The sequence below is a fragment of the Balearica regulorum genome, chromosome 2, assembly GCF_011004875.1.
Source record: "Balearica regulorum gibbericeps isolate bBalReg1 chromosome 2, bBalReg1.pri, whole genome shotgun sequence".
NCBI classification, from domain to species: Eukaryota; Metazoa; Chordata; class Aves; order Gruiformes; family Gruidae; genus Balearica; species Balearica regulorum.
The window spans coordinates 8199315-8225856 of NC_046185.1; the positions used below are offsets into that span (position 1 = coordinate 8199315).

Sequence of the window (26542 nt, forward strand, 5' to 3'; positions counted from 1 at the left end):
TACTCAAACAGTAAACTTTGTGCTAAATTCATGTTATGCATCATTTTGTAGATAGACAGAAAAGTTAGGTTTATGGTTTTGCGTGTTAACATAAACAGTAGAAACTCTTAAAAGCAAAGATAGTTGGGTAAAGATGACACTATGTTGTTAACTTTTCCTAGTTTACTTTGATAATATGCCAAAAAAACTTAATAATGTTTGTTCGAAACTTGAGAAAACTAGAACAGCTGTCTTAAGAGAAAATACATTTAAAAAATATATTAAAGTATGCTACTACTGTTTATGTTAAATATTAAGATCTCAGTGACATTTATAAGCACTTTAAAAAAAATCCCAGCACTTACTGAAAGAGTACAGTGCACTATTGTTTGGCATTGTGTCCTGAAGGCCGCACACCAGGGCTTTGCAAGACAACAGGGAACTGACACTTAAAATTGAAGACCCCAGTCTTGCAGGTTTTTGGACTACACATACAATTTACATTTGAAGCTGCAATGTGATATAATGGAGTAGGCATTAAAAATAGTCTCTAAGGAACTCTATGATTTGAAATAAAGGAATATTTACAGGGCAAAAGCATTAGTTACGAGTTATTTAAAACATGTGCTAGGCTTTGGTTTTGGTGGACCTAAAGCAGAACGTAAGTCGTAGACACCCTCAGACTTGAAAGAAATTTCACTTAGAAACTAGGAGTAGTCTCCATTGGTACTGCTAAAGTTGAATTTTAACCAGAGCCATGACTGTGGGAATGATTCTGCACAGACTGAAGCATGCCCTGGGTTTGCAGGTTTTTTTTGTGGGCAAGCAAAAATTGGGATGGGGTTGGTCAAAGTTAGTATGTTGTCATTCATTGAAAAAACTTTCAGCTTTGTAACATGCATGCCACTTCTAGAATGGCTGTTGTTAGCAAAGCAAGCACAAGTTCTCACCCGGTAGACAAGTTACTATTTACTTTGCAGTTTATGTTATCGCTGTTATAGTTTGGCTATCTCCCTTAACATCTAACTCCTGAGAGATGAAACCAATACTTCTTACATGGACCTAATTGCAGAAATGATGCTCTGTCTGAGACTAATGCAAGCAATTGTCTGTTCCTGCTTTTTTTTTCTAATTGGTCAGTGGTAGGGGTTCCCCAGAGAGAGAGGTGTAGAGGGGGGAAAGATGGGAACAGCATTCCTGCAACTTCACATCCACTGAAGGGAGGCATGCAGATAGGGAAGCAGGATTGCTATAGCTTCCCAGATATACGAGTTGTTCCAGACTCCTTCCATTACCATTATGCAAAATTGACCTTTAAGCATTGCAAAAGTTTAACCACTTTATTTTTTTTTTTCATTTTTTCATGTTGGACACATGGCTAAAGGAAATTCTTTTAAATTAGAGTTATGTGGCTTGATTGAGATGGGGTCAAATTAAGTGGCTCCTTACTGCCTTGAAAAATAATTTATATGAAAATAACTCAAGGAATGTGTTTCTGTTTCCTTTTAGGTGGGATTAAATGTCCTGTTTGCAGCTTTGTGTATGGTACAAAATGGGAGTTCAACAGACATCTTAAAAACAAGCATGGAATGAAGCTAGTGGAACATGATGGGGAGACCAAGTGGGAGGTAAAATTGCCATGGTTTTGGCCCTAAGATTTTAAAAAACTCTGGGGTGAAAAGTAAGAATAAGAACAAGAGTAAGAATAAGAATGATAGAAAATGAATGAAAGCTGGAGAGGGACTCTTTGTCAGGGAGTGTAGTGATAGCACAAGGGGTAAGCTGAAGGAGGGTCGATTTAGATTAGATGTTAGGAAGAAATTCTTGACTGTTAGAGTGGTGAGGCGCTGGAACAGGTTGCCCGGAGAAGCTGTGCATTCCCCCTCCCTGGAAGTGTTCAAGACCAGGTTGGATGAGGCTTTGGACAACCCGGTCCAGTGGAGGGTGTCCCTGCCCATGGCAGGGGGTCGGAACTAGACGATCTTTAGGGTCCCTTCCAACCCAAACCAGTCTATGTTTAAGTCTATTGTTAGTTATAAATACCTGTGCAACAAAAATGAAGTAAAGATAATTTAGCGTGCTTAAAACAACTTTTGAAGTAGAATCTAGAAGAAAACTATGGGATGATATCCTGACTCCCATGTAATGTTGTTCTTGAATTCTGTTTCACCCACTATTTCTGTCACTCTTGTTACAATATTTGTTGTCCAAAACTCATTCCTTTAAACTCAGAACTCTCATTGTTCTCTAAATTGCTAAAATGAGAGTGAGATTATTCATACCTTGGCTGGGTTTTGTTTTCAAGTTAACTGCTGAAGTTTCCGAAGAAGCATCCACTCAGTATCTCCATATCACAGAGGCTGGAGAAGATGTTCAAGGCACTCAAGCTGCCGTAGCTGCATTGCAGAACCTTAGATATACTTCTGAGAATGGTAAGTTACCTTTTTTTAGGTTGGAACACAAAATATTTCTTTTTTCATAAATATGTAATTCTTCTGAGTATATTGGGCAATATATGATCTCCTGTGAAACTATTAAAAATGATGAAATTTGTTCATGCAGAACTTACTTCTAGGGGGTTATATTTTTCTTTGAGGATAAATAATGAGAAATGACCATTCTTTATTAATTTCTATATCCTTAAGTCATTAATACTTACCACACTCTGGTTTGCACTTTATTATTAGGTGTGTGGAATTTCCTGCCTGTATTATTAAATATATCATGAAATCAGCTATCTTGGCAGAGTAGATGGTGTGTGTCTAATGGCAATTCTCTAGCTATTATTTTTCTCCCTGCTTAAGTCAGCCAGCCTGCAGAAGTGACACGGTGGAATAGCTCATTTACCATGTTCCCAAGACAGTACTAACAAACTTAATTCTGATGATACACAAAACAAAGTAAGCTATTCTGTATCAGACTGAGGAAGAACAAGAGTGGGATTATGATTGCTGAGTGGGAAATAACAAAAGCTAGAAGAAAAGAAAAAATGTTCAGGTTTCTGAGAGTGTGACAACATTAGAGACTAGAGTAGGTGTTCATAGATTTTTTTATATATGTAAATGAATGTATTGGTTATCAGAAGCTAACATTTTACAGTTGTTTACCATTGTGGTCTTTATAGTTTGTAATACAGATAAGTTTCAAAAACTCCCATTTTTAATGGAATTTCCAAGCATGTTGCAATTAAATTATGTTACTGACAATTTCTGTGTGGTTTATTTTAATGACTGGGAATTCTGAATGAGTACAAACCTCTTGAGAACTTTTCTTATGCTTTTATATATTTAAATTCAAATAAACATGATCATCACATATGCTGTACATAACATTTTTTATTTTAAACTGTAATTTTTGAAGTAGAATGATTTGCTTTAGTGCATCCAGCTTTGGATACTCTTCCGACATATTCCCTCTTGTTATGAAAAACAGTAGTATTATGTCTAAAGGCAGTTATATAGAAAAAAACCTTAAAGCAAGTAAACATTTTTCAGTACTCAGATAATCTTATTTCTCATGTAGATAACAAAACATACCTGCTTTCTGTTTGAAAAGAAATTATCTGATCTAGATAGCCGTCACAGTATCAGCCTCAGTTTGGAAGGGTTTGGGGTTAAGGGATGAGCTTTATTCTATTTACTGACTCTTTCCTAGCTCCAGCAGTGATTACAGCAAATATAAGGCAGCTTTAACATGACTCTGAGAGTTTCTTTCCCTTTCAGATGTATCTGTCATGCTGACACTGGGCGTTTGGGAATGGTGGGCCACAGAAGGGGGATTCGTATTACTGCATAACAAAAAATTTTTTTCCATCTTCCAAATCTTTCCTTTTCACACTTTGGGAGAAGAGAGAGTACAACTATGTATGGCATTTTTTTGTAAACTTGCCTATCCTTTGGCAGGGGTACACACATCGAGAAGATTTTAAAATAAAAAGGATAAACATGTTCTGATCTCATACTTATAAAATGATAGGCATGAGCTCTCTCAAGCAATTAAGGTTTCCCTTCAGCACAGTAGTGATAACAGTACTTCTTTTAGGTTGAGGGGTATTGCAGATGGCTGGACAGATGGTAAACACAGGTTTGTGATATACCAAGTAACTGTTATGGTTATAGGTATAGAGTTCGGGTTCTGTTTAAGCTGAACGTCTGGCAAATGCACATGAGGATTTGTAAACTCTTGCAGCTTCCTAATGTACAGTTACTGCTATGAGTTGTACATATTGTTTGCTTATTCAATGTATTCTTTTAGATCTCTTTCAGATAGGCGTAAGACTGATCAGTGTGGCTTCACTTGCTGATTCATGCATTCCTCAGGCAAATAAGTTTTGGGAATACTTTCCTGCCATAGATCTATTATTAAATTGTCACATTATTGAGCTATTTGAAATTTATAAACAGCGCTGTGAGTCAGGGTTTAGGCAGAAGGGAAAGAGTGCCTGTAGCAGTTAGATTCACATACCCTTAAAGCTGTTTTACTGTAATAAACTTACCATTACTGTCTTTCTGATAAGGTGAAAGACTTGATCCAACAGCTGTAAACATCCTGCAGCAAATCATTGAGTTGGGTTCGGAAACCCATGATGCCACTGCAGTTGCTTCTGTTGTTACCATGGCACCCGGCACTGTGACAGTGGTAAAACAGGTAAGAGCTCTTTTCTTCTCTAAACCAGCTATATTTAATGTTCATATAGTTATTGTGAAATGAGTATTATTTTGCAAGGACTAAATTTTGAATGACCATGCAAGACACATACAGAATTTTTCCTAAACTAATTTTTTACTACGTGTTGCCTGTATGTGTTTATATGCCCACACACATACATGTTTATACATATAAAAATGCATGTGTTTTTGCATGTGTATAAAATATGAGTGAACAAATGCACATATATTTGTACATGTGTGTGTGTGTGAAAATACAGCTTTTTTTCTAGCACGTGTTTTCAGGGTTTTTAAAGTAACATACCTGCATTGTGCATGGGCACTTAGTTCCATTGTCATCTAAAAGAATCAGGAGGTCCTTGACACAGCATTTATCCAGCAACAGAAGAGCATGAAGGGGTGTTGCTTGTGCAGAACTGTGTGTGCTCTAACCGTAGCGCTGTAGAACCATACCCAAAGATGAACCATTGTCGTTAACGTTTACAGTGCTGTCCTGTGGCTGAAGTTTGACAGACTTGTGGGGTCCTAGAGTCATGTACCCTGGGGACAAATGACACTTCTCAGTCTGAGTTCACACGGCCTTTCTAATGAGGGGTGCAACACAAGTGATCTGCAGGCGCGTAACAGCTCTGAGAAGAGCAGTGCAGGTGTTCCTTATGGCAGTTGCTTACGTTAGACAAAAGTCAGCGTGGCCACCCACATTTGAGATAAATAAAGAAAAATTCAATAGATTTGGTAGTTGGTTGAAAAGATCTGTAGTTAATTTTGTTGTTACCAGGGAAATTGTGCAAGACCAGAAGATACAGATCGATATTAAAAAAAAAGTATAAGATTGATTGTTAATTTCAGGCTTTTGCACTAATTCTCTTTCCAGAAGGATAGTGCATTCAACTGATAATTAAGTGACATAATTTGTGGTAGGCAATATAGTTCCTCTTAAAATGAGACAAACCTTATAAGGTATTGGTAGAAGTAATTTTAATGTATGTATATTTTTCTTGAAGTTTGGTACTGCACAGTTTTTACTAAAAATATTTGCAATGTACAGTATTACTAAAGCACTTTAGAAATTAACAATGATAAGATATACAAAACCAGAAAGAAAAGGAAATAATTGTCAATTTGAAGTGACTGTTGAGTGCAAACATCAAGACTTTTGCTCAGTATTTTTTCCTCACAGGTGTCTGCTAACTTTTTGCTGACATTTTACGTTTCTCCTCACAGTGTTCCCCAAGCTCCACTTGTTTCTCCTGTTTCATCATACCTCTCTGCTTATCGGTCGGTCTCTTCTCCCAAGTCTCTGCTGTCAGTCTCTTCTCCCAAGTAACAAGTGATAGGACAAGAGGAAATGGCCTCAAGTTGCACCAGGGGAGGTTTAGATTGGATATTAGGAAAAATTTCTTCACCGAAAGGGTTATCAGTCATTGGAACAAGCTACCCAGGGAAGTGGTTGAGTCACCATCCCTGGCAGTATTTAAAAGACATCTAGACGTGGCACTTATGGACATGGTTTAGTGGTGAACTTGGCAGTGTTAGGTTAGCGGTCATACTTGGTGATCTTAAAGCTATTTTCCAACCTAAATGATTCTATGATTCTAATTGGAAAAATTAGGGATTCTTCCTCCTCCAAGTATTAAATCTGATCAATGTCTGATTCATCTTAAAATCTATCGTCTTCCGTGTTAGACCATCTGAATTTTCTGATAGCATTTTGTAAGTAAATGTTTATATTCCAAATTAATTTTCTCCCTCACTTTTTAATCCATATTTCTAGCCTTTTGAGTTTACAAGCTGCTAAGCATTGATCACTTCTTTATCCCTTTCCTTGTATACAGCAATGACTCACCGGTCTGATGTCAAACTGTTACAAGCCCCATTCCTCTATCAAATCAAATGTTGAATTCTCAGAGCACAGAATCTCTTTGCTGCTTTTCTTCTTTTCTTCCCCCCTCCTCACTCCGGCTTTAGAGTCTTGTTAATATAAAATGCCTTTTTTCCCCCTAACTTGGAAGTTGCACAGAAGCAAAATCAGCAAAGAATTTAAGTACATCTCAAGCTGAGTGATCTTGTGCTACCTCTGTTTACACTGGATTTTACTAATGCCTTACTTTGATGCTCGAAGCACTATTCCTCTATTAATGTGTTTCTTGCGTGTACTGGAAAGCCTGCTCATTTCTTTCTCTGGTAGCCTCAGTGACTTTTCACTTTGTGTGTGTAGAAGTGTGCAGGTCTGTGATTTCCCAGGGGAGGATCAGGTGGCAGTACGCCTACTGACAGCTAACTGACTGCTTAGTTACCTTTGGTGGACTTTATGGAAGTAGAGCAAGGACCAAGGGAGGTCTGTAGATGATGATGACGATGATGATTTCTCTCTTAAATTTTTCTCCTTTCATTTTTCTCTTTTAATTTTTTCTCTTTTAATTTTTTACATAAATCAAAGTCTGCCTGATCTGTTATACAGCTTTAGTTAGTTTCCAGTGCTTGCTGATTGCTTCAGAATTACAGCCACGCCCATTTTTAATTTGAGGGAAAGAAGTTTTTAAATGTTATTAACATGACTGTAATCCTCCTACTCAGAATTGTCAGCTTCTCTTTTTTTCTTCAATACGGAGTTGCTTTTTGTGGCATATCACTCATTTGTACCTACGACTTTGTCAGGTTTTAATTATGCTGAGTTCCTTATTGTTAACCTTGAAGTGATCTTAAGACATGTTCATATTTCACTTTCCTACTGGAAAATTTATTCCACACTTTCTTCTGTGACCTTCAGCTTCTTTTGAGGATTGTGAGACAAAAAATTCATTCAGGGTGTCAGCAATATATCAGCATCATCTGTCACTGAATTTCCACTCTTGTTCTTTAATGGCCTCACCGAGTCCTTGCTTAGCAGCTTGGTTCCATTTTTTTCCTTAACAACATTTATTGTAGTTGCTCTGATTTTTATGTTGTTATGTTGGGTTTTTTCTTTTTCTGTAAGGACATACATTACCCAGTTTTTTCATCAGTTCTTACCTTCATATCTCATTTTTAGCTAGCCTTTGCAAGTTGCCTTCATATTTCTATATTTGCACCAAGAAAGTTTTTCTAAATCCTAAATTATTAGAACATTTAAAAAGTATTATTTGCTGTAAATGTTACACTATATTGTTGCTATTTTTGTCTCTCATTTCCTCCCTGGAACTTTCTCCCACAGCTGTCTTCTTTTCACCCATAAAAGTGCCATTTGATCCTTAAAATTATGTGTGAATCCATATGTATCTCTCAGTAATGCTGCCATCTTCACGCTCAGATACCTTCGGTGTGCAGTACTTGTAGTATCTCAGGTTAATGCAAGACTTTTGCCTGCAGAAACTCTTTTGTCTTCATCCATAACTCCTTTTCAGCATACTGCAAGATGTCCAGTGTATTAGCTAGATATGACTGGTATATTTTTAAAATTGTTTCCTACTAAGACACAAGATGGAAAGGATACCATGTTTGAGGTGTGCTGTTAAATTATTGTTCTGAGTTGCATGTAGTCTTATTGCAAGTATCTTAAATCACACATACACATTGTAATGGAGGTGAAATCAAGATCAGATTGTCTGTTCAAAGCCCCCGGCTCCTGAATTGGGTGTTGAGAAGGAAAAAATGTCAGTTCTGACTTTGGAAACTTCATATTTTTTGTTCATAGGAATTATTTTATAAAAGAAAACATTTTGATAACATAGCAAGAACCAATCCCAGCCTGGATCACGATTTAGCCTATGATTATAAACCCTAAAATAATGCAAAGTTAGCCCTGTTTGGCTTGGATTAGGATTGGGAATTTGGAATTATTGTTGGGTCTGATAGTGTCATGTGTACGAGGCCTTTCAAAGGTTGTGTCTAGAGCCTGAAATTACTTTAGCTCATTCTTGCCTGAGATTCAGTATACTAATCTGTTACCAAAGTTAAACTTTTTCTGGTATCTAATTTGGGAGAAATCTTGTTGTGAGGGAAAATCCACACTGAAGCTTTAATCACAGCGTGGTAGGAGAAGTGTATCCTTGTCAGTCTGAGTCTTTTTCAGTAACTAGTGATCCAGTCTGGATCTCTTTCTGACAGAGCTAAGAAAAATATTTCTTTATGGCATGATATTTGTGGTGTTCTGCACAGCTTAAAGACCAAAAAAAGTAACAAGGTGGGGAAAAGGTGAGAGCAAAGAGTGCTAAATTTGAAGAATAACTAGGAGAGAGGCTAATAAATGCTTAGAAAAGGCAGAAAATATTGTTCATAGTGGATGCTAAACACAGACAAGAAATTGGGAAGAAAACAGTTTTGTGGTAACGGAGCACATAGCAAGGTGGAGAGACTGGAGATAAAAAACAAGTCACTGTACTTCCTGCACATTTGACTTTCTGTCCTATTACAGATACACTTTCGCCCTCTTGCCTTATGTTGTGGTTTAACCCCAGCCAGCAACTGAGCCCTATGCAGCCGCTCGCTCACTCTCCCCCGGTGGGATGGGGGAGAGAATCGGAAGGGTAAAAGTGGGAAAACTCATGGGTTGAGATATGAACAGTTTAATAATTGAAATAAAATAAAATAATAATGTTAATTCTAATGCTAAATTGTAATGAAAAGAAAAATAATAAAAATACAAAGAAATAAAACCCAAGAAAAACAACTGATGCAAATGAAAATAATTGCTCACCACCCACTGACTGATGCCCAGCCAGTCCCTGAGCAGCAATTGCTGCCCCCCAGCCAAGTCCTTCCCAGTTTTTTTTGTTCAGCATGACATCATATGGTATGGAATATCCCTTTGGCTGCGCCTCCTCCCAGCTTCTTGTGCATCTCCAGCCTTCTCACTGGCAGACCAGGAGAAGCTGAAAAGTCCTTGATTTAGTGTAAGCACTACTCAGCAACAACTAAAACCAGCAGTGTGTTATCAACAGTATTCTCATCCTAAATCAAACACACAGCACCACAGCTGCTTCGAGGAAGGAAATTGCCATGCTAGACCTTATTCTCACCAATAAGAAGGGCCTGGTAGGGGACATCAAGCTCAAGGGCAGCCTTGGCTGCAGTGACCAGGAAATGGTGGAATTCAGGATCCTCAGGGCAGCAAGGAGGGCACACAACAAGCTCACTATCAAGGACTTCAGGAGAGCAGAATCTGGCCTCTTCAGGGATCTGCCTGGTAGAATACCATGGGGCAAAGCCCTGGAAGGAAGAGGGGCCCAAGACACCTGGCTAATATTCAAGGATCACCTCCTCCAAGCTCAAGAGTGATGCATCCCAACAAAAAGCAAGTCAAGCAAAACCACCAAGAGGCCCCCATGGATGAACAAGGAGATCCTGGGCAAAGTCAAACAAAAAAGGAAGCCTACAGAGGGTGGAAGCAAGGGCAGGTAGCCTGAGAAGAATACAGAGAAACTGTCCGAGAAGCCAGGGAGCAGGTTAGGAAAGCCAAAGCTCTGATAGAAATTAGTCTGGCCAGGGATGTCAAGGACAACAAGAAAAGCTTCTATAGGTATCTTAGTGAGAAAAGGAGGATGAGGGAAAATATGGGTCCCCTCCAGAGTGAAACAGGCGAGCTGGTTACCAGGATATGGAGAAGGCTGAGGTACTCAGAGACTTCTTTGCCTCAGTCTTCACTGGCAAATGCTTGAGCCACACTGCCCAGGTCACAGAAGGCAGGGACTGGGAGAATGCAGAACCGCCCACTGTAGGAGAAGATCAGGTTCCAGAACATCTAAGGAACCTGAAGGTGCACAAGTCCATGGGACCTGATGAGTTGCATCCGTGGGTCCTGAGGGAAATGGTGGATGAAGTGGCCAGGCCACTCTCCATCATATTTGAGAAGTCCTGGCAGTCCGGCGAAGTTCCCGCCGACTGGAAGAGGGGGAACATAACCCCATTTTTAAGAAGGGTAAAAAGGAAGACCCAGGGAACTGCAGGCCGGTCAGTCTCACCTCCGTGCCTGGCAAGATCATGGAGCAGACCCTCCTGGAGACTATGCTCAGGCACATGGAAAACAAGGAGGTGATTGGTGACAGCCAACACAGCTTCATTAAGGGAAAATCGTGCCTGACAAATTTGGTGGCCTTCTTCGATGGGGTTACAGCGTCGGTGGATAAGGGAAGGGCAACTGACGTCATCTACCTGGACTTGTGCAAGGCATTTGACACTGTCCCGCATGACATCCTTGTGTCTAAATTGGAGTGACATGGATTCGATGGATGGACCACTCGGTGGATAAGGAATTGGCTGGATGGTCACACTCAAAGAGTTGTGGTCAACGGCGCAATGTCCAAGTGGAGAACGGTGACGAGTGGTGTTCCTCAGGGGTTGGTACTGGGACCGGCACTGTTCAACATCTTTGTCGGTGACATGGACAATGGGATTGAGTGCACCCTCAGCAAGTTTGCCGACGACACCAAGCTGTGTGGTGTGGTCGACACGCTGTAGGGAAGGGATGCCATCCAGAGGGACCTTGACAGGCTGGAGAGGTGGGCCCGTGCGAACCGCATGAAGTTCAACAAGGCCAAGTGCAAGGTCCTGCACGTGGGTCGGCGCAATCCCAAGCACGACTATAGGCTGGGCAAGAATGGATTGAAAGCAGCCCTGAGGAGAAGGACTTGGGGGTACTGATTGATGAGAAGCTCAACATGAGCCAGCAGTGTGCGCTTGCAGCCCAGAAAGCCAGCCGTGTCCTGGGCTGCATCAAAAGAGGTGTGACCAGCAGGTCGAGGGAGGTGATCCTGCCCCTCTACTCCGCTCTTGTGAGACCCCACCTGGAGTACTGCATCCAGCTCTGGGGGTCCCAGTACAGGAGAGACATGGAGCTGTTGGAGCGAATCCAGAGAAGGGCCACGAAGCTGATCAGAGGGCTGGAGCACCTCTCCTATGAGGACAGGCTGAGAGAGTTGGGGTTGTTCAGCCTGGAGAAGAGAAGGCTCCGAGGAGATCTAATTGTGGCCTTCCAGTACCTGAAGGGGCCTGCAGGAAAGCTGGTGAGGGACTGTTTATCAGGGAGTGTAGTGACAGGACAAGGGGTAATGGGTTTAAGCTGAAGGAGGGTCGATTTAGATTAGATGTTAGAAAGAAATTCTTCACTCTGAGGGTGGTGAGGCACTGGAACAGGTTGCCCAGAGAGGTTGTGGATGCCCCATCCCTGGAAGTGTTCAAGACCAGGTTGGATGAGGCTTTGGGCAACGTGGTCTAGTGGAGGGTGTCCCTGCCCACAGCAGGGGGGTTGGAACTAGATGATCTTTGAGGTCCCTTCCAACCCAAACCATTCTATGATTCTATGATAAATTAACTCTATCCCAGCTCAATCGAGGACACCTTAGGGTGGAGACTGATTCATTTCTTTTTTGTTTGTTTTGCTAGCAGAGGCTGTTCAGTTCATTGTTTATATGGGTGGACTATTTTCCTAGCTCACGTGCTGAATATAAAGGCAGAATTGGAGGATGAGCAGTCATGCAAGTATCACAGCCACCCTTGATTTGCAGTGTATGCAGGTCTGTCTTCAAAGACTTATCAGACAATATATCTGTATGTACATTAAAACAGAGAAAGAGTGTTTAACTACAAACTACCTTGATGTATAGTTGTTTCTTTCAGTTAGCATATATATCAAATATCCTGAAGAAGTTTGTTTCAAGTTAAACATTTGTTTGATTTAAATACTGAGTTTCTTGTGAAGAAACATTTCCCTCCGAAATGAACACTCCTGTTTTTTTATCTTTTGCTGAGAGGACTATTTCAGTGTGTAGTGTCTGTAAGTTACTCTCCAGCAAGACAAGATTCAAAGTGTATTTTCTTGGTTTCACAATATGAGCATCCTTAAAAGCTTATTTCCTGAATCCCTCACTGCACTGACCGGAACATCAGAAAAGTCGCCCCTTCTCAGCCTGTGTCCATCAGCTCTAGTTTTTGTTGTTGCTCTTCCATTTCCAGTGGTTGTTAAGCAGGAATGTGTAATGGCAGCAAGATACTTTCTGGTTTAATTCATTTATTTTTTTATAAATGCAGTGTATTACTTGTACCAAATCTGAAACAAAAGGTAGAAACTATGTAGTTCTTTGTCCAAATTTGATTTTTTCTTCCTCAAATTACTGAACCAGAGCAGTAGATTTTTGGATTCCCAGTGTCAACCAAAGTTTTAAATCGGTATATGACAGTAAACAGTTAAATTTGGTTGTACGTTATCTGTTTTTCGGGCTTTTTTCATTTATATACTGATAGAGGAATGCACTGCTAATTTGCCATGTTAGGCCTGTAATATGTTTTATGCGTCATACAGGTGCAGAGATTATTGTCCTGATGAGAAAAACTCATCAGCAGATGATTGTGTAAAGCTTTAAATCTTTTCCTCAATATTATTTTCCCTGTCTGAACAAGCCACTGAGATCCCTCTTCATTCAGAATAATCCTGACTGCCTCATATGCAGAGAGGACTGCTAGAGAGCAGAGCAGTAGTCTTTGTTCTAACAAAACAAAACCGACAGCCAAAACACCCTAACCTATGCCCATGGCCTTATGCACCATGTCTACTCCCTGTTTTTTTCCTGTATTTCTAATTCTTCGGAACAGTGCATCTGGGTGAGCACTGCAAACAGACACTTTTATGCCACCTTACTTGTAGCATATTAGCATATAAAAACTCTAGTCAAAAATCCAGAGCTTCACATGCTAAGTAATACACAGACATTTGACTTGCATTATCTTTGTTTGCAGAATTACATTGCCACTGTAGACAATCTTCATTATTATTTATTACTAAGATGATTATATCAGACTTTCTGCACAACTGTTTATCAGTAGTCCACTTTATTTTTCAACCCAGTGGGATATAAGTCTTTCCTTATTCAATCCAGAAAGCCAGTGTCCTCTTGAGGTAGGATTCTTGGGCCTTGCATGCAGGTGATTAGCTAAACAGCAATGAATTGTTCTGTATGATGACACTTGTACGGTCTCTTATTTCAACCACTTAGCTAAAATGGTTGTCCAAACCATCATTATTTTATGCCACAATTAACTCTGCTGGTCTTTTTTCTTACATTCACAGATTATGTTTTGACCCTTTTGTATTCTTTTAGAAAAAAAACAAAGATTACTTTTCTCTGCCCTCTTGACATCACCCTCTTTTATTCTGTTCGCTTGATGTTCCTTTTTTGCCACATCAACCAAAACTTTGTTTTCATTTCCAGGGCTTTTTAGCCCTTTCTGACTTAGTGTCCCATTTCTCATTAGCTGTAAAGATTTTGACTCCTACCTTTGCTCACTCCATGAAGCTTTAATTGTTCATTACTTTTTTCAAACAAGTTTCTTAATGCCTTCTTCCATATTGTGCTTAGTTATGTGGATTTTTAATGAGGAGCAATTTGTACCTCATTGTCTTCTCTCAATTACTTTTCAAAAATATGACTGTAATTACCCGTTGTTAAGCTATTGGTATATTGATACTAATGCCTGTCACACAAAACTACCACTGTCTCATTTATGTTGTACTCCCCTACCTCCCTTTTACTGTGTCTGCTTACTGTCTCTTGTTTTATATTGAAACTATAAGGCCTTTGGGGCATGAAATACCTTCTGTATGTAGCATACCTGATACAATCCAGGTCCTGGTCCAAAGCACTACACTAACATTAACAATAAAGAGCAGTAAGTGGCTGCTGAATTCTTTCTCTTTTTTTCCCATTCAGAAATAAGAGACAGGACTGACGTTCTTACTGCCGTGTGGAGCTTGGAGTGTAGGGTTAACTCTTCCTGAAAAGCACAATAATCTGTTTTCAACCCAGACTTCTATATAATTTGCTCTGAAGAGTAACTGTATCAACTGTTTCCCTAAGTAAGCAGATCTTTATCAAGCTTAAGAAAACATTGGATTTCCATGCATTTCACCCTTTATTTTAGTTCCTTTCATCCTTTTATTCTGTGATCTCTTCAGGCTCCAATAAAATCCTACCATGGTAACAGTCACTTTCTTCAAAGTGACAGCGGTAGCAGTGCACAGCAAAGATTACACATCAGCTTGAAGGTGATCACAGAACAGAATTTTATAGTGTAACGCATCTTCAAAAATAAATATCTAATAATATTAGCACGGCTGTCATGTCAAAGGCTACTCCACGTTGTACTTCAGCAACACACCTTATATTTCAATCTGGCTCTGATTTGTACCTGCACGATGCTGGGTGCTAGCGTTCATCTAGATAATTTGCCAATACATGAAGTTATATAGAGGTCGATTGTCAAGTTTGCGGTTGCTTTAGGACATGTAGCAATTTGATGCTTAACATGACGGTACCAACAAAGGAGAGCTTTAACTGGGGCTGATGGCCCTGTTTTCTCAGCCTCTGTGGAGTTTTTGCCATCTGTGTAGCATATAGATAAAATATCATATCAAGATTACTGTCCTGTCTAGAGCTCTTGATATGATGGCAATGTTGCCATACTTCCTCAGAAGGAAATCTGGTGATATAGTGTTTTGCCAGATGAGTGAAGTTGCCAGTCACAGTCTCTCTGTCAGGATATATTCAAACAGCCAATTGGTAAAACTTTTTAAAAGTCTACATCACCAGTATGAAGATTTGTTTGCCACCTTGCATTTTTTATGTTATACAAAGCAAGTCTTTCATATTCAAGTCTCTTATTATTCTGAAACTATTGTGCACCAGATTGTTTTGTAGCTCATTATAGAGGTTCATATGATCAAATTACAGTGTTTTGTGTGTTTTCTGTGTGTGTTTTTCACACAATATATGTAAACTAGAACCGAGAGAGAGAGAGAGTTCAAATTATTCAAATGGCACTGAACAAAATGGTAGAGACAGTCCTGCAGGCACCAACGTAAGCTGGCACATCACATACCCAGGTGCTCTCTGTGATATAGAATGCTTATATTCACTTTTCCTTTTAATCCTTTCTGTAGCTGTATTGTATATTTTCTTACTGTGGTGTCTTATATTAATAGGAGCATCTGTAACCTAGTGTAAGGTTTTGAAGTCCTGCAAGATCTCAGTGATTAACTTTTCTTCTTAATGGTAAACTGAAAGTTAGCATTCAATCCAAAATCAAAGGAGAGATTCTGTGGAGGATTTTGGGTCAAGCCCAGCAAGACTGTTTTCAACACTATGGACCTGCAACTCCTGCTGACTTCAAAGAAAATTGAACATATTCATTATTTCTCAGGATGAGCTCTAGAATAAGAAAGTGGCTTTAGCATCTTACTGCGAATATTTTTTTTTTTACACCTTTTCAGGGAAGAGAAGAAGTATATTTTCCTCAGTGTCTTGAATTAATTTCTCTCACATTAAAAAAGACTTGCTTGTTTTGAGAAGAAGAGATTCCTCTAAGAGATACCCATTTTTAATGTCTCTTACGTGTATTTGGATGGTCCTCAGATATTTAAATTAAGAACATTTATAATTTAGAAATGTTGAGTTACTTATGAAGACATGGGGGCAAAAGTCCCATTGGCTTTTGTGAGAGACACATTTAGCTAGTAAAGAATATTTATGCAGGTACTGAATTGATTTAATATGCCAGCTGTGTGTGGCTTCAGCTTTTGCTGTCACTCTTTAGTGAAGGATAAGCAGCCAGATGCTTTTCAGCTGGCTCTCAAACAGAAAAGAGGTCTTGGATGCTACTTTTCAAAAGATTTCAGATGCCAATAAAAAGAATTGAGTGCAGTGACTTCATTCATTCTGATGGCAGCTGTCCCACTGTTTCATCAATTTGAGGGATGTAAATTAATGTTTTGAGATTATTCCCTGTGGAACAATCCAATAGGAACCACGCAAAAGCATGTAAACATTGAACTGATTTGAAATGTAAATATCCAAATGGGGTGGGTTGACCCTGGCTGGAGGCCAGGTGCCCACCAAAGCCACGCTATCACTGCCCTCCTCAGCTGGACAGGGGAGAGAAAATAAGGACAGGGAGAGATCACTCACCAATTACCGTCATGGGCAAAATAGACTTGGAAAAATTAATTTAATTTATTCCCAATCAAATCAGGGTAGATGAATGAGAAGTGAAACCAAATCTTAAATAAACACCTTCTCCCCACCCCTCCCTTCTTCCCAGGCTCAACTTCATTCCCGAATTCTCTACCTCCTCCCCGCAGCAGCACAGGGGGATGGGGAATGGGGGTTGTGGTCAGTTCATCACACGTTGTCTCTGCTGCTCCTTCCTCCTCAGAGGGCGGACTCCTCATACTCTGCCCCTGCTCCAGTGTGGGGTCCCTCCCACGGGAGACAGTCCTCCACAAACTTTTCCAGCATAAGTCCTTCCCACAGGCTGCAGTTCTTCACGAACTGCTCCAGTGTGGGTCTCTCCCATGGTGTCACAGCCTCCTTTGGGTGCATCCACCTGCTCCGGCATGGGGTCCTCCATGGGCTGCAGGTGGATATCTGCCCCACCATCATCCTCCATGGGCAGCAGGGGGACAGTCTTCCTCACCATGGTCTTCTCCATGGGCTGCAGGGGAATCTCTACTCTGGTGCCTGGAGCACCTCCTCCCCCTCCTTCTGCACTGACCTTGGTGTCTGCAGAGTTGTTCCTCTCACATTTTCTCACTCCTCTCTCTGGCTGCAATTGCTCTTGGTGGGTTTTTTTCCCCTTCTTAACTCTGTTATCCCAGAGGCGCTACCACCATCACTGATGGCCTTGGCCAGCAGCGGGTCCGTCTTGGAGCCGGCTGGCATTGGCTCTGTCAGACACAGGGGAAGCTTCTGGCAGCTGCTCACAGAAGCCACCCCTGTAGCCCCCCCACTACCAGAACCTTGCCACGCAAACCTAATACACCAAAATAATGTGGTGATTTGTCAAACTAAAAGGATTACAGATAGGTGTCCAAAAAAGATACTGGAAGCTAGAAACACCAGAAATAAGGGCATTGGTCTTCTTTACCCTGTGTGACAAGGGTAATAAAACCACATCAATAAAGTCAGGTAGGGAGGTTAAATTAACTTTCTTTATTGGCCATTTTCATTTCAAAAGCATATAAAACTGAACACGTATTAGATTGCTGCTGTTGAATTGAATGAGATTCTGGTTTCATTTCATTTTCTTGTCAACTGTGCTTTATTTATTTTCCTTTCTGCGTTATTTATGTACACTCCCAAAACTATATTTAAAATTATTTATGGGTTTTGATTTAAAGTGACTAAAGTGAGACTGTACGAGATCCTTCTTAGACTGTGTTGTGCGTTCTTGCAGCTCTTAGCAAATGTAGTGTCATTTTTCTGGCCTGAGCCATGTTGTCAGAAGATTATGTATAGTGCACTAGCATAACTAGAGGGCCAAATTTTAGACTCTGCTATTTGTGTATTTGTTTAAGGGTCTCTAGCATCAAAGTCTGTAATTGTGAGCTGATTCATAAGAAGCTGCGAAGATTTTAATTATCTAACACTTATAACTGCAGCTTCCTATCTGACTTCACTAGCGATTAGGCTTTTGTCTGGCTATTATGATCTTCATTAGTAGATCTTGTGTATGTCCTTTTCTTTCACCAGGAGCTGACACTGGAGCAGGTAGCCTCAGGAAAGAGGAGAGGACTGTTCTGAAAAGGGACTCCTGTGTATGAATTCACAAAATCCCTATTGCTTTCAGCAGGACTTAGGGTTTCTTTAATAATTAAAAAAAAGGCGGGGGGGGAGGAACAAGAGAAGTTAGTTAACAGTACTGTTTCTTTTCACGATATAACTCCCTGCTTTTCGAAGAGAGGCTCAAGCTTCCATTCTTAAAGGCTACTTTGGTGATACTCACATTTTGTGACAACATAAATTAGTTTTTCTGAGGGTGGTTGCAAATTTTATTATGTCAAGACAAGCATCCAGGATCACCCACTTTTGTAGGCTGTTGAGCTTGCAACTTCAGCAGGAACTGTTTAAAGTAACTTTCAATTAAAATGTTCAGATATGCTTGGTAAAAGAAACAGAATGTGAAAAGGACTTCAGCCTATTCCTGTAGTTTTATCCCTATAATCTGAATCCTGTGCAACAAAGCCAGAGTCAGCATCAGTAGGTATGATTGTGCTGTTGCATTAAGGTCAATGACAATGTCAAGATTCTCTTTAGATGTTAAATCTTTCACCAGATAAAATCCACATATATTTCATCAATATATTACAGGCATACTGACTCTGGGACTTCTGAATAATTTAACACCTGAACATACTTGTTATTGTTCAAGAAAAAGCTTTGTATAGCCTGATGAATTGAGTGAAAGTTCAAAGTGATATAAAGTCCTGAGGGGTTTGGGCATCTCTGAAATCTTCTTCATCTGACAGATATTTTAAACATGGAATAAGAAAGTGAAAAGAAAAGGCAGTATACAACAATGGGAATGGTTGCTTAGGGAAAAAAAATTAAATTAGAAAAGAGCATCAGGAAAACAAACATATAGAACATCTTCTTCTCCTTGCTGGTCTCTAATGAGTCAAACAGAGGCTTGGAAGCTTCGCTGTAGTTCTGCCTTCTGTTCCCGCTCCCCTCTTAAGAAAAACTACTGATCTTAATTATATTTTCCTGAGCTTGATTGTTCTAATACTACTGTGTATTTGGTTTGAGCGACAAGGTTCTGGTAGTGGGGGGACTACAGGGGTGGCTTCTGTGAGAAGCTGCTAGAAGCTTCCCCTGTGTCTGACAGAGCCAATGCCAGCCGGCTCCAAGACAGACCCGCCGCTGGCCAAGGCCAAGCCCATCAGCAATGGTGGCAGAGCCTCTGGGATAACAGAATTAAGAAGGGGAAAAAAATCTGTGCAACACCAGGAGCAATTGCAACCAAGTCCTTCTCCTTAGGGCTGCACTCAATCCTACAGGGCTGCTCTCAATCTAGGATTTTGTTTTATTTCTCATTATCCTACTCTGATTTGATTCATAACAAATTAAATTAATTATCCCTAGTTGAGTCTGTTTTACCTGTGACGCTAATTGGTGAGTGACCTCCCTGTCCTTATTTTGACCCACAAGCCTCTTGTTATAGTTTCTCTTCCCTGTCCAGCTGAGGAGGGCAGTGATAGAGCAGCTTTGGGGGGCACCTGGCCTCCAGCCAGGGTCAACCCACCACACCCATAAACCTGGATGAATTTTTTGCCACCAAACCAAGCCTGTGGTCATGCTGTGAAAAGCAAGACTATGGATCAATGGATGCAGTGGGAGGGGAGGGATAGAGCAGCTTTGGTGGGGACCTCGCATCCAGCCAGGGTCAACCCACCACATACTGTTTACAAAGCCATGTCGTATAAATGACAATTGGAAAAGAACTTTTGAATCAGCTTCTAAAAAAAAAAAAATAGCCCCTTTCCAATTTACATAATTTAGATTCCACACTTTGTGGAATCTACTATGTTTGACCTATTCTTTTCAAAACGGCTTACAAGTTTAGTGCTGCCAAGAGCACACCATACACTGCACAAGGGTACACTGAGATCCAGTAAATTGATATCTATCAATCCTTTGTTCTGTTCTTACTACGTTTTGTATTGTTCTTGGAAATATCATGGAGTTTTGCTGTCCATCATGAGATGTAGGTGAGCCAGCGATTCTGTCTTCGTTCCCTGTTGTTTGTGTAAGTGGACAATTTATAGATGCACTTGATATGAAAAAAGTGTTTGTTGTAGAGAATGTGACCTCCTACAAATTCAATCAGCTATTTTCTTACAGTGAGAAATAAACATGATTTATCTCTGGAAGCTTGCTTCATAAAACATTTGCTAAGCCTAAATGAAAGAGAAATAGGCCTTAACAAAAACAACCCATTTTCTGAAAAGAGAAGGAAGGGAGGATTTGATTAACTGCATGTTGCATTTGCAGGTGGGTTGGCATTTATGATCCAGCAAATAAAACAGGTCTCTTCAATGAACACAGGGAGTAGTATTGTACTGAAAACATCTAACAAATGCCCTTGCATATATCTTGAATACCAAAAAATTGCTATTCCATTCTTTCCTCAAAAGTACATTATTTTATCACTAACACTTCAGAGAATGTGTTTCCTCCACATGACTTAGAGTTTTCATATGTGTTTTTACTGGCCTGGAGTACTTTGCATAGGAATTTATTATGGATCTGGTAAACAATAATGATTTTTTCTTATCTACTGTATTTTAATAAGTCTACTCTATTTTAATAATTGACGGAGAGCTGTTTGAACTCCTTGAAATTCGATACCAAATTGGGTTTTTTTCCTTTTTGACAAGAAGCAAAATGTTCAGTAAAAATTCTGTTATTTTGAATTGTTTCTGTCACTATCCTTCCAATAATGTAAAAATTGCTGCTTCACAAACAGTAGGTCTTAGGAATCTATTTCAGTTATATTTACATTTCGCAATTTTGTAATAAAAGTCTATTAAGGTTCACAATGAAACTTTTACTTCCATGTGCAAGCAGTTGGCTAGGAAAAAAAAAGAAATGGGTACAGTATTTGGTTTTTTATGTGGTTTTTGATGGATTCTCATCTCAGTGCTACTAGAGGAATTGCTTGACTTCAGATTTGTTTAAATAAGAGTGATTCTGCATGAATGACTGCTCAGAGTTAAAGCCGTCTCCAAAGACCTATATGTTCCTGGAACTTTGCAGCTCTCTGTGCATATAACTGAGATGCTGTGTTACCGCTTTCAGTATTCTATCTAGCTATACACTTACTAATCAAAGTGCTTGCAACAAATTTTCTGTAAAACTGACATTTTCTTTCAAAACCACCTGATTTCTAATTTCTGTGCTGTATTTCCATTAATCATCACAATACCAGGTACTTATTGGAAAGGTGAAATTTCTGTAACCTCTTCAATCTCTCCTTAGGTAAAAGAAGAGGAGCAATCAGCCAATCACACTTTGATGATTCAAGAGACACTGCAGCAGGCTTCAGTGGAGCTGTCTGAGCAGCATCACCTGGTCGTCTCATCAGATGAAGTGGAGGGAATTGAGACAGTGACTGTCTATACGCAGGGTGGAGAGGCTTCAGAATTCATAGTTTATGTTCAGGAAGCTATGCAGCCTGTAGAAGAACAAACTGTGGAACAATCGGTGCAGGAGCTATAGAGAACAGTGTTCAAAGGAGATGGCTACTTAATTAGCCAAAGACAGAAGCTTAGGTTGTTGGGTTTTTTTTTTCCTAACACAGCCAAAGGCAAGCAAGCTGACAAATCTTCAATTAATTTGTGAAGCAAGACCTTGTTATTAGATAGTGGTCTGGCCATTTGGAATGTATCAGTAACTTGGATGTATTACATACAAAACCTCTTCAGACTTTCCCCCCCCCCCCCTAAAAAATGTTCATATTTTGAGGAAAAAGTATTCTTCCCCTTCTAAGAAGATCTCACTTGATTCCTGAAATCCCCAAAAATATTGTCTGTTCAAAAGCATGTTATCCCACAGTAATAAAACATCTATAATGGTAGCTAGAATTTCTAGAAAAGTCCATACATCCCATTTTATACATACTTAATATGTGCTTGTCTTCACTGTAGGGTTGGGGTTTTTGTTTGGTTTTTTTTGTTTTGGTTTGGTTTGGTTTTTAATTAGAAGAGTTGCCTATTTCTGAGTACCTGCTTAGAAAGCGTTTGCAGAGTTGTGGATCTAACCGAAACAAAGGCTCAAGACTTTAATTAGAAACATGCCACGGATGGACTGTAGTTTGTATTTGTGAGATGATCCTTTGAGTTTGGGAGGTATTTAAAGCCATATATGATAATTCTGGGTATTGGTAGGATGACTGTTATTTAGATAACTGAATAATGATTACTCTTTCCATCCCACTGGAAAAATACCTGTCCAGTACCGTATAATGAAACCAAATCTGTCAAATCAATGAAATAGTCTTTTAAGAAAAAAAAAAATCTATTCAAATTATTTGTAAATGCTATAAGAGATGTATGTTCATATGTTTTAAAAAGACATACTTGTAAATATGATTGTGTGAAAGAACTTGTACAAAAAAATTAAGTAAATATTGACAAGAATCTAGATATTCTTAATTATGCATGTATATAGTTCCAGATTTTTCTTCATGAATCTTGAATTGTTTCTGATTTAATATTTTTAAATTTGAGCTATAAAAGTTATTAATTAATAACAAAGTTGTCATGTTTTCTTCTAGTTCTCTAATTTCTTAAGTGTTGGCTTCCCTTTCAGGACTAAGTAAAAAATGCTGTTTTGCATTGACTCTGACAAATTATTCCTCCAGTTAGTATTCTCTAATCAAGAAAGTAGCATAATGAAATCTAGACGGACCTTTCTATGTGATTGAACTTATTTATGGGCTTTCTGGGGAGAAAAGCGCAAAAAAGCTTTTTGACGAAGTTGATGTAATGTAGTGAGTTGGTTGCCTGCCTCTTCTAAGTCTGCTGGGTTCTGTTAATGCTAAACAAAATCAGAATGCAAACATTTAGTGGTAGCTTCTCCCTTATCTGTGGTGATAGAGAATTTAAATTTGTTAATGGAAAAGAACTGTAAATCATTCGACTTTGGTGGTAGCTATGTTTCCTCTGCTTTAATCTTGAAAGTGCACAAGAAGCCCCAGGGATGTTACATGTGTAGGAGGGAGACCTTTTTGCCATTTGGTGTAACTGGCTGGAGCTGGTCACAAGTGTCAGGGTTGATTTCTTACATGTTTAGTAAATTTGACTAGGATGAGCCATGAAGAGTTTAAAAACATTAGCAGCATGATAGAAACTGATGCACCAAATGGATCAACTGGATTAATCTGCATAAGAAACTTTGGGTTTGTAATTACTGGTTAAAATTCAGTGTTGATTGCAAGAATAATGCTTTCTACTATCTAAAATAGAAGAAAGCAGTCTCAAAAAGTTTTCTTAGAATGTATTGAAATATTCACAGCCCACTTGCTGTTAAAACCACATTTGGAAGAGCATCATGATCGTATGTGGTAACGGCTATGTTCTTAATGTAAAACCTTTCTGAATCAGTTCAACCATGTATTTTACTATTATCTGACTGTGGGGGAAAAATGGAAAAGTATTTTGGTATGCGTCACTCAAGAATTCCTAAGTAAATTATTTCCAGATAGACTTGGTATTATGTCTGTATTTGGAGGAATGGTTTTGGTTTTTTGTTTATTTTAATTCTAATATATCATGGCCATGCATACCTACTGTAATTTAGGGCTTGATTTATAATTGACAAGTTATATCACATTTTCCTACACTAAAACATCAGTATTTTTGTGAATTTTCTGTATACTTTTTTTTTTTTAATTTAAAAAATATTATTCAACTGGGGTTCTTAAGTTTCAGGTTTTTTCCCAACTCTGCTTGGAAATGCAACGGTTGGAAACATGCGAGGTGTAAGTCAGGAAGGACTTTCAGCTGCGTTGAGTACTGCATATTGATTTCTTGCCTCCATAATTGGTACATTTTCTTCTTTCTTGAATATGCCACATCTGTAATGCTATGAGGAGATAAGTACTTCCTCTTTAACGTAAGCCATTGTACTTTGCAAAGTGAATGTCCAAAGATTTGCAGTTTTTCAGAAGCATAAAGAAAACAAAAAGAGAGCTGTGTTTATACTAGGCCACAGCTGTTCCAGTTGTCTTTTGACTAGATTCGGAACAACGAAAAAGGGAGGAATTAAATCTTTTGCTTGGCAAGCTCTGCTTTTATCACCTAAACAGCACAGATTGTTTTCAGTGTAGATTCAACTCCTTTTATCCAATTAATCTTTTCTGAGGGTTGTGACCTTTTCAGTTCAGGGGAGACAAGCAGTTATAGTTTTAACTTAATCAAGTAGCTCCTGTTTCTGAAGATTACACATTCTTCCCCCACACTGGTAATTTTCATTAGCATTTACTACACTATATGATCTTATATGATCTTTTTTTTTCATCTTTCTTTGACACCTGAGGAGTATCCTGGCTTTAGGCTAACACTTGGCAAATTTTACTGTTTAAAAGCTTATGCATGCATAAATCGAGAAACATGGGCTAACTGATCTGCACAGCTAGGAACACATCAAATGTTTCTGGGAATGTGTTGAGCACTGAGGGGAGATAGTCCCTGGAAGTGTGCAAAGATTTTAAAAAACGGAAGAAAGAAGATGCAAATACTTCTAGTGGCAGCAGTCTTACTTAATGGAAGGTAAGATTATGATGCTTCAAGCTGACTTGAGTCGCTGAGGGGAGCAGCGGAGCGGCAGATCTCAGCACAGAAGGGTTTTCCTGAGGAAGGGAAACACCAGAGGAGCAGAGAGACCCACCAGGAGCCAGCAGCAATGGCGGGAGGCGCTGACCAGGCCTGGGCGCTGCCAGAGCAACCGCGGCCACCCCCACACCTATAAAAAGCCGCCCGGACAGCGCTGTGACCAGAGCGTGGTGCGGCAGTTTGCGCGGGAGGGTGCGCAGGAAGGGCCTGGTCACCCCACCAGCTCAAGAGGCGAGTTCCACTGGTGGTCATCACCCTCTCAGAAGGAGCTTTGCTATGGTATCCTCCCGGCAGAGAGCTGTCCTCTGCGCTCGCCAGAATGGAGGTGGCAACCCAGAGCGAGCTGACAGGAAAACACACAGCCACCCAGGCCCCAGGCTGCAGGGAGTGCCAGACCTGTCACTGGGAATGGCTGGCAGTAGTGAGAAGGGCTGTGTGAGCTGTGACCAGGGGCTGGCAGGGCTCATTAACAGAGCTTTAAACTGGCTTGAAGGGGGAGGGGGATAATATCAGGCTTGGCTGTGACAAGCTGTGGGATGATCTCTAAATTGGAGAGACATGGATTCGATGGATGGACCACTCGGTGGATGAGGAATTGGCTGGAAGGCCACACTCAAAGAGTTGTGATCAACGGCGCAATGTCCAAGCAGAGGAGAACAGTGACGAGTGGTGTTCCTCATGGGTTGGTATTGGGACCGGCACTGTTCAACATCTTTGTCGGTGACATGGACAATGAGATCGAGTGCACCCTCAGCAAGTTTGCCGACGACACCAAGCTGTGTGGTGCAGTCAACATGCTGGAGGGAAGGGATGCCATCCAGAGGGACCCTGACAGGCTGGAGAGGTGGGCCTGTGTGAACCGCATGAAGTTCAACAACGCCAAGTGCAAGGTCCTGCACGTGGGTCAGTGCAATCCCAAGCACAACTATAGGCTGGGCGAGGAATGGATTGAAAGCAGCCCCGAGGAGAAGGACTTGGGGGTGTTGATTGATGAAAAGCTCAGTATGAGCCGGCAGTGTGTGCTTGCAGCCCAGAAAGCCAGCCGTGTCCTGGGCTGCATCAAAAGAGGTGTGACCAGCAGGTCGAGGGAGGTGATCCTGCCCCTCTGCTCCACTCTTGTGAGACCCCACCTGGAGTACTGCGTCCAGCTCTGGGGGCCCCAGTACAGGAGAGACATGGAGCTGCTGGAGCGAGTCCAGAGGAGAGCCATGAAGCTGATCAGAGGGCTGGAGCACCTCTGCTATGAGGACAGGCTGAGAGAGTTGGCGTTGTTCAGCCTGGAGAAGAGAAGGCTCCGAGGAGATCTGATTGTGGCCTTCCAGTATCTGAAGGGGCCTACAGGAAAGATGGTGAGGGACTGTTTATCAGGGAGTATAGTGACAGGACAAGGGGTAATGGGTTCAAGTTGAAGGAGGGTCGATTTAGATTAGATGTTAGAAAGAAATTCTTTACTGTTAGAGTGGTGAGGTACTGGAACAGGTTGCCCAGAGAGGTTGTAGGGGCCCAATCCCTGGAAGTGTTCAAGACCAGGTTGGATGGGGCTTTGGGCAATGTGGTCTAGTGGAGGGTGTCCCTGCCCGTGGCAGTGGGGTTGGAACTAGATGATCTTGAAGGTCCCTTCCAACTGAAACCATTCTATGATTTCTTTGGAAGTTCTTATAGAAATTAACTAGGAACACTAGTTCTGGAAGGACCTCATGTTACAGAATGGTATAAGCATTTGCCCGCAAAGGGGAAACTTTGTACCTCTCAGGGC

At 40.4% G+C, this 26542-nt stretch overlaps 1 protein-coding gene across 2 annotated transcripts in view; it reads left to right on the forward strand.

Moving 5' to 3' along the window:
* ZFAT (zinc finger and AT-hook domain containing) overlaps positions 1-22792 on the forward strand; it is a 107175-nt gene extending 84383 nt beyond the window's left edge. Inside the window, exons 13-16 of one of the 2 annotated variants that reach the window (XM_075743263.1) lie at positions 1489-1607; positions 2285-2411; positions 4496-4626; positions 21431-22792. In XM_075743263.1, coding sequence (XP_075599378.1) covers positions 1489-1607; positions 2285-2411; positions 4496-4626; positions 21431-21670 — 617 coding nt within the window. In that variant the 3' untranslated portion in view covers positions 21671-22792. Of the gene's footprint in view, positions 1-1488; positions 1608-2284; positions 2412-4495; positions 4627-20293; positions 21397-21430 lie in introns of those variants that run through there. The other variant, XM_075743264.1, reaches the window with a different exon arrangement.
* Positions 22793-26542: the final 3750 nt, after the last annotated feature.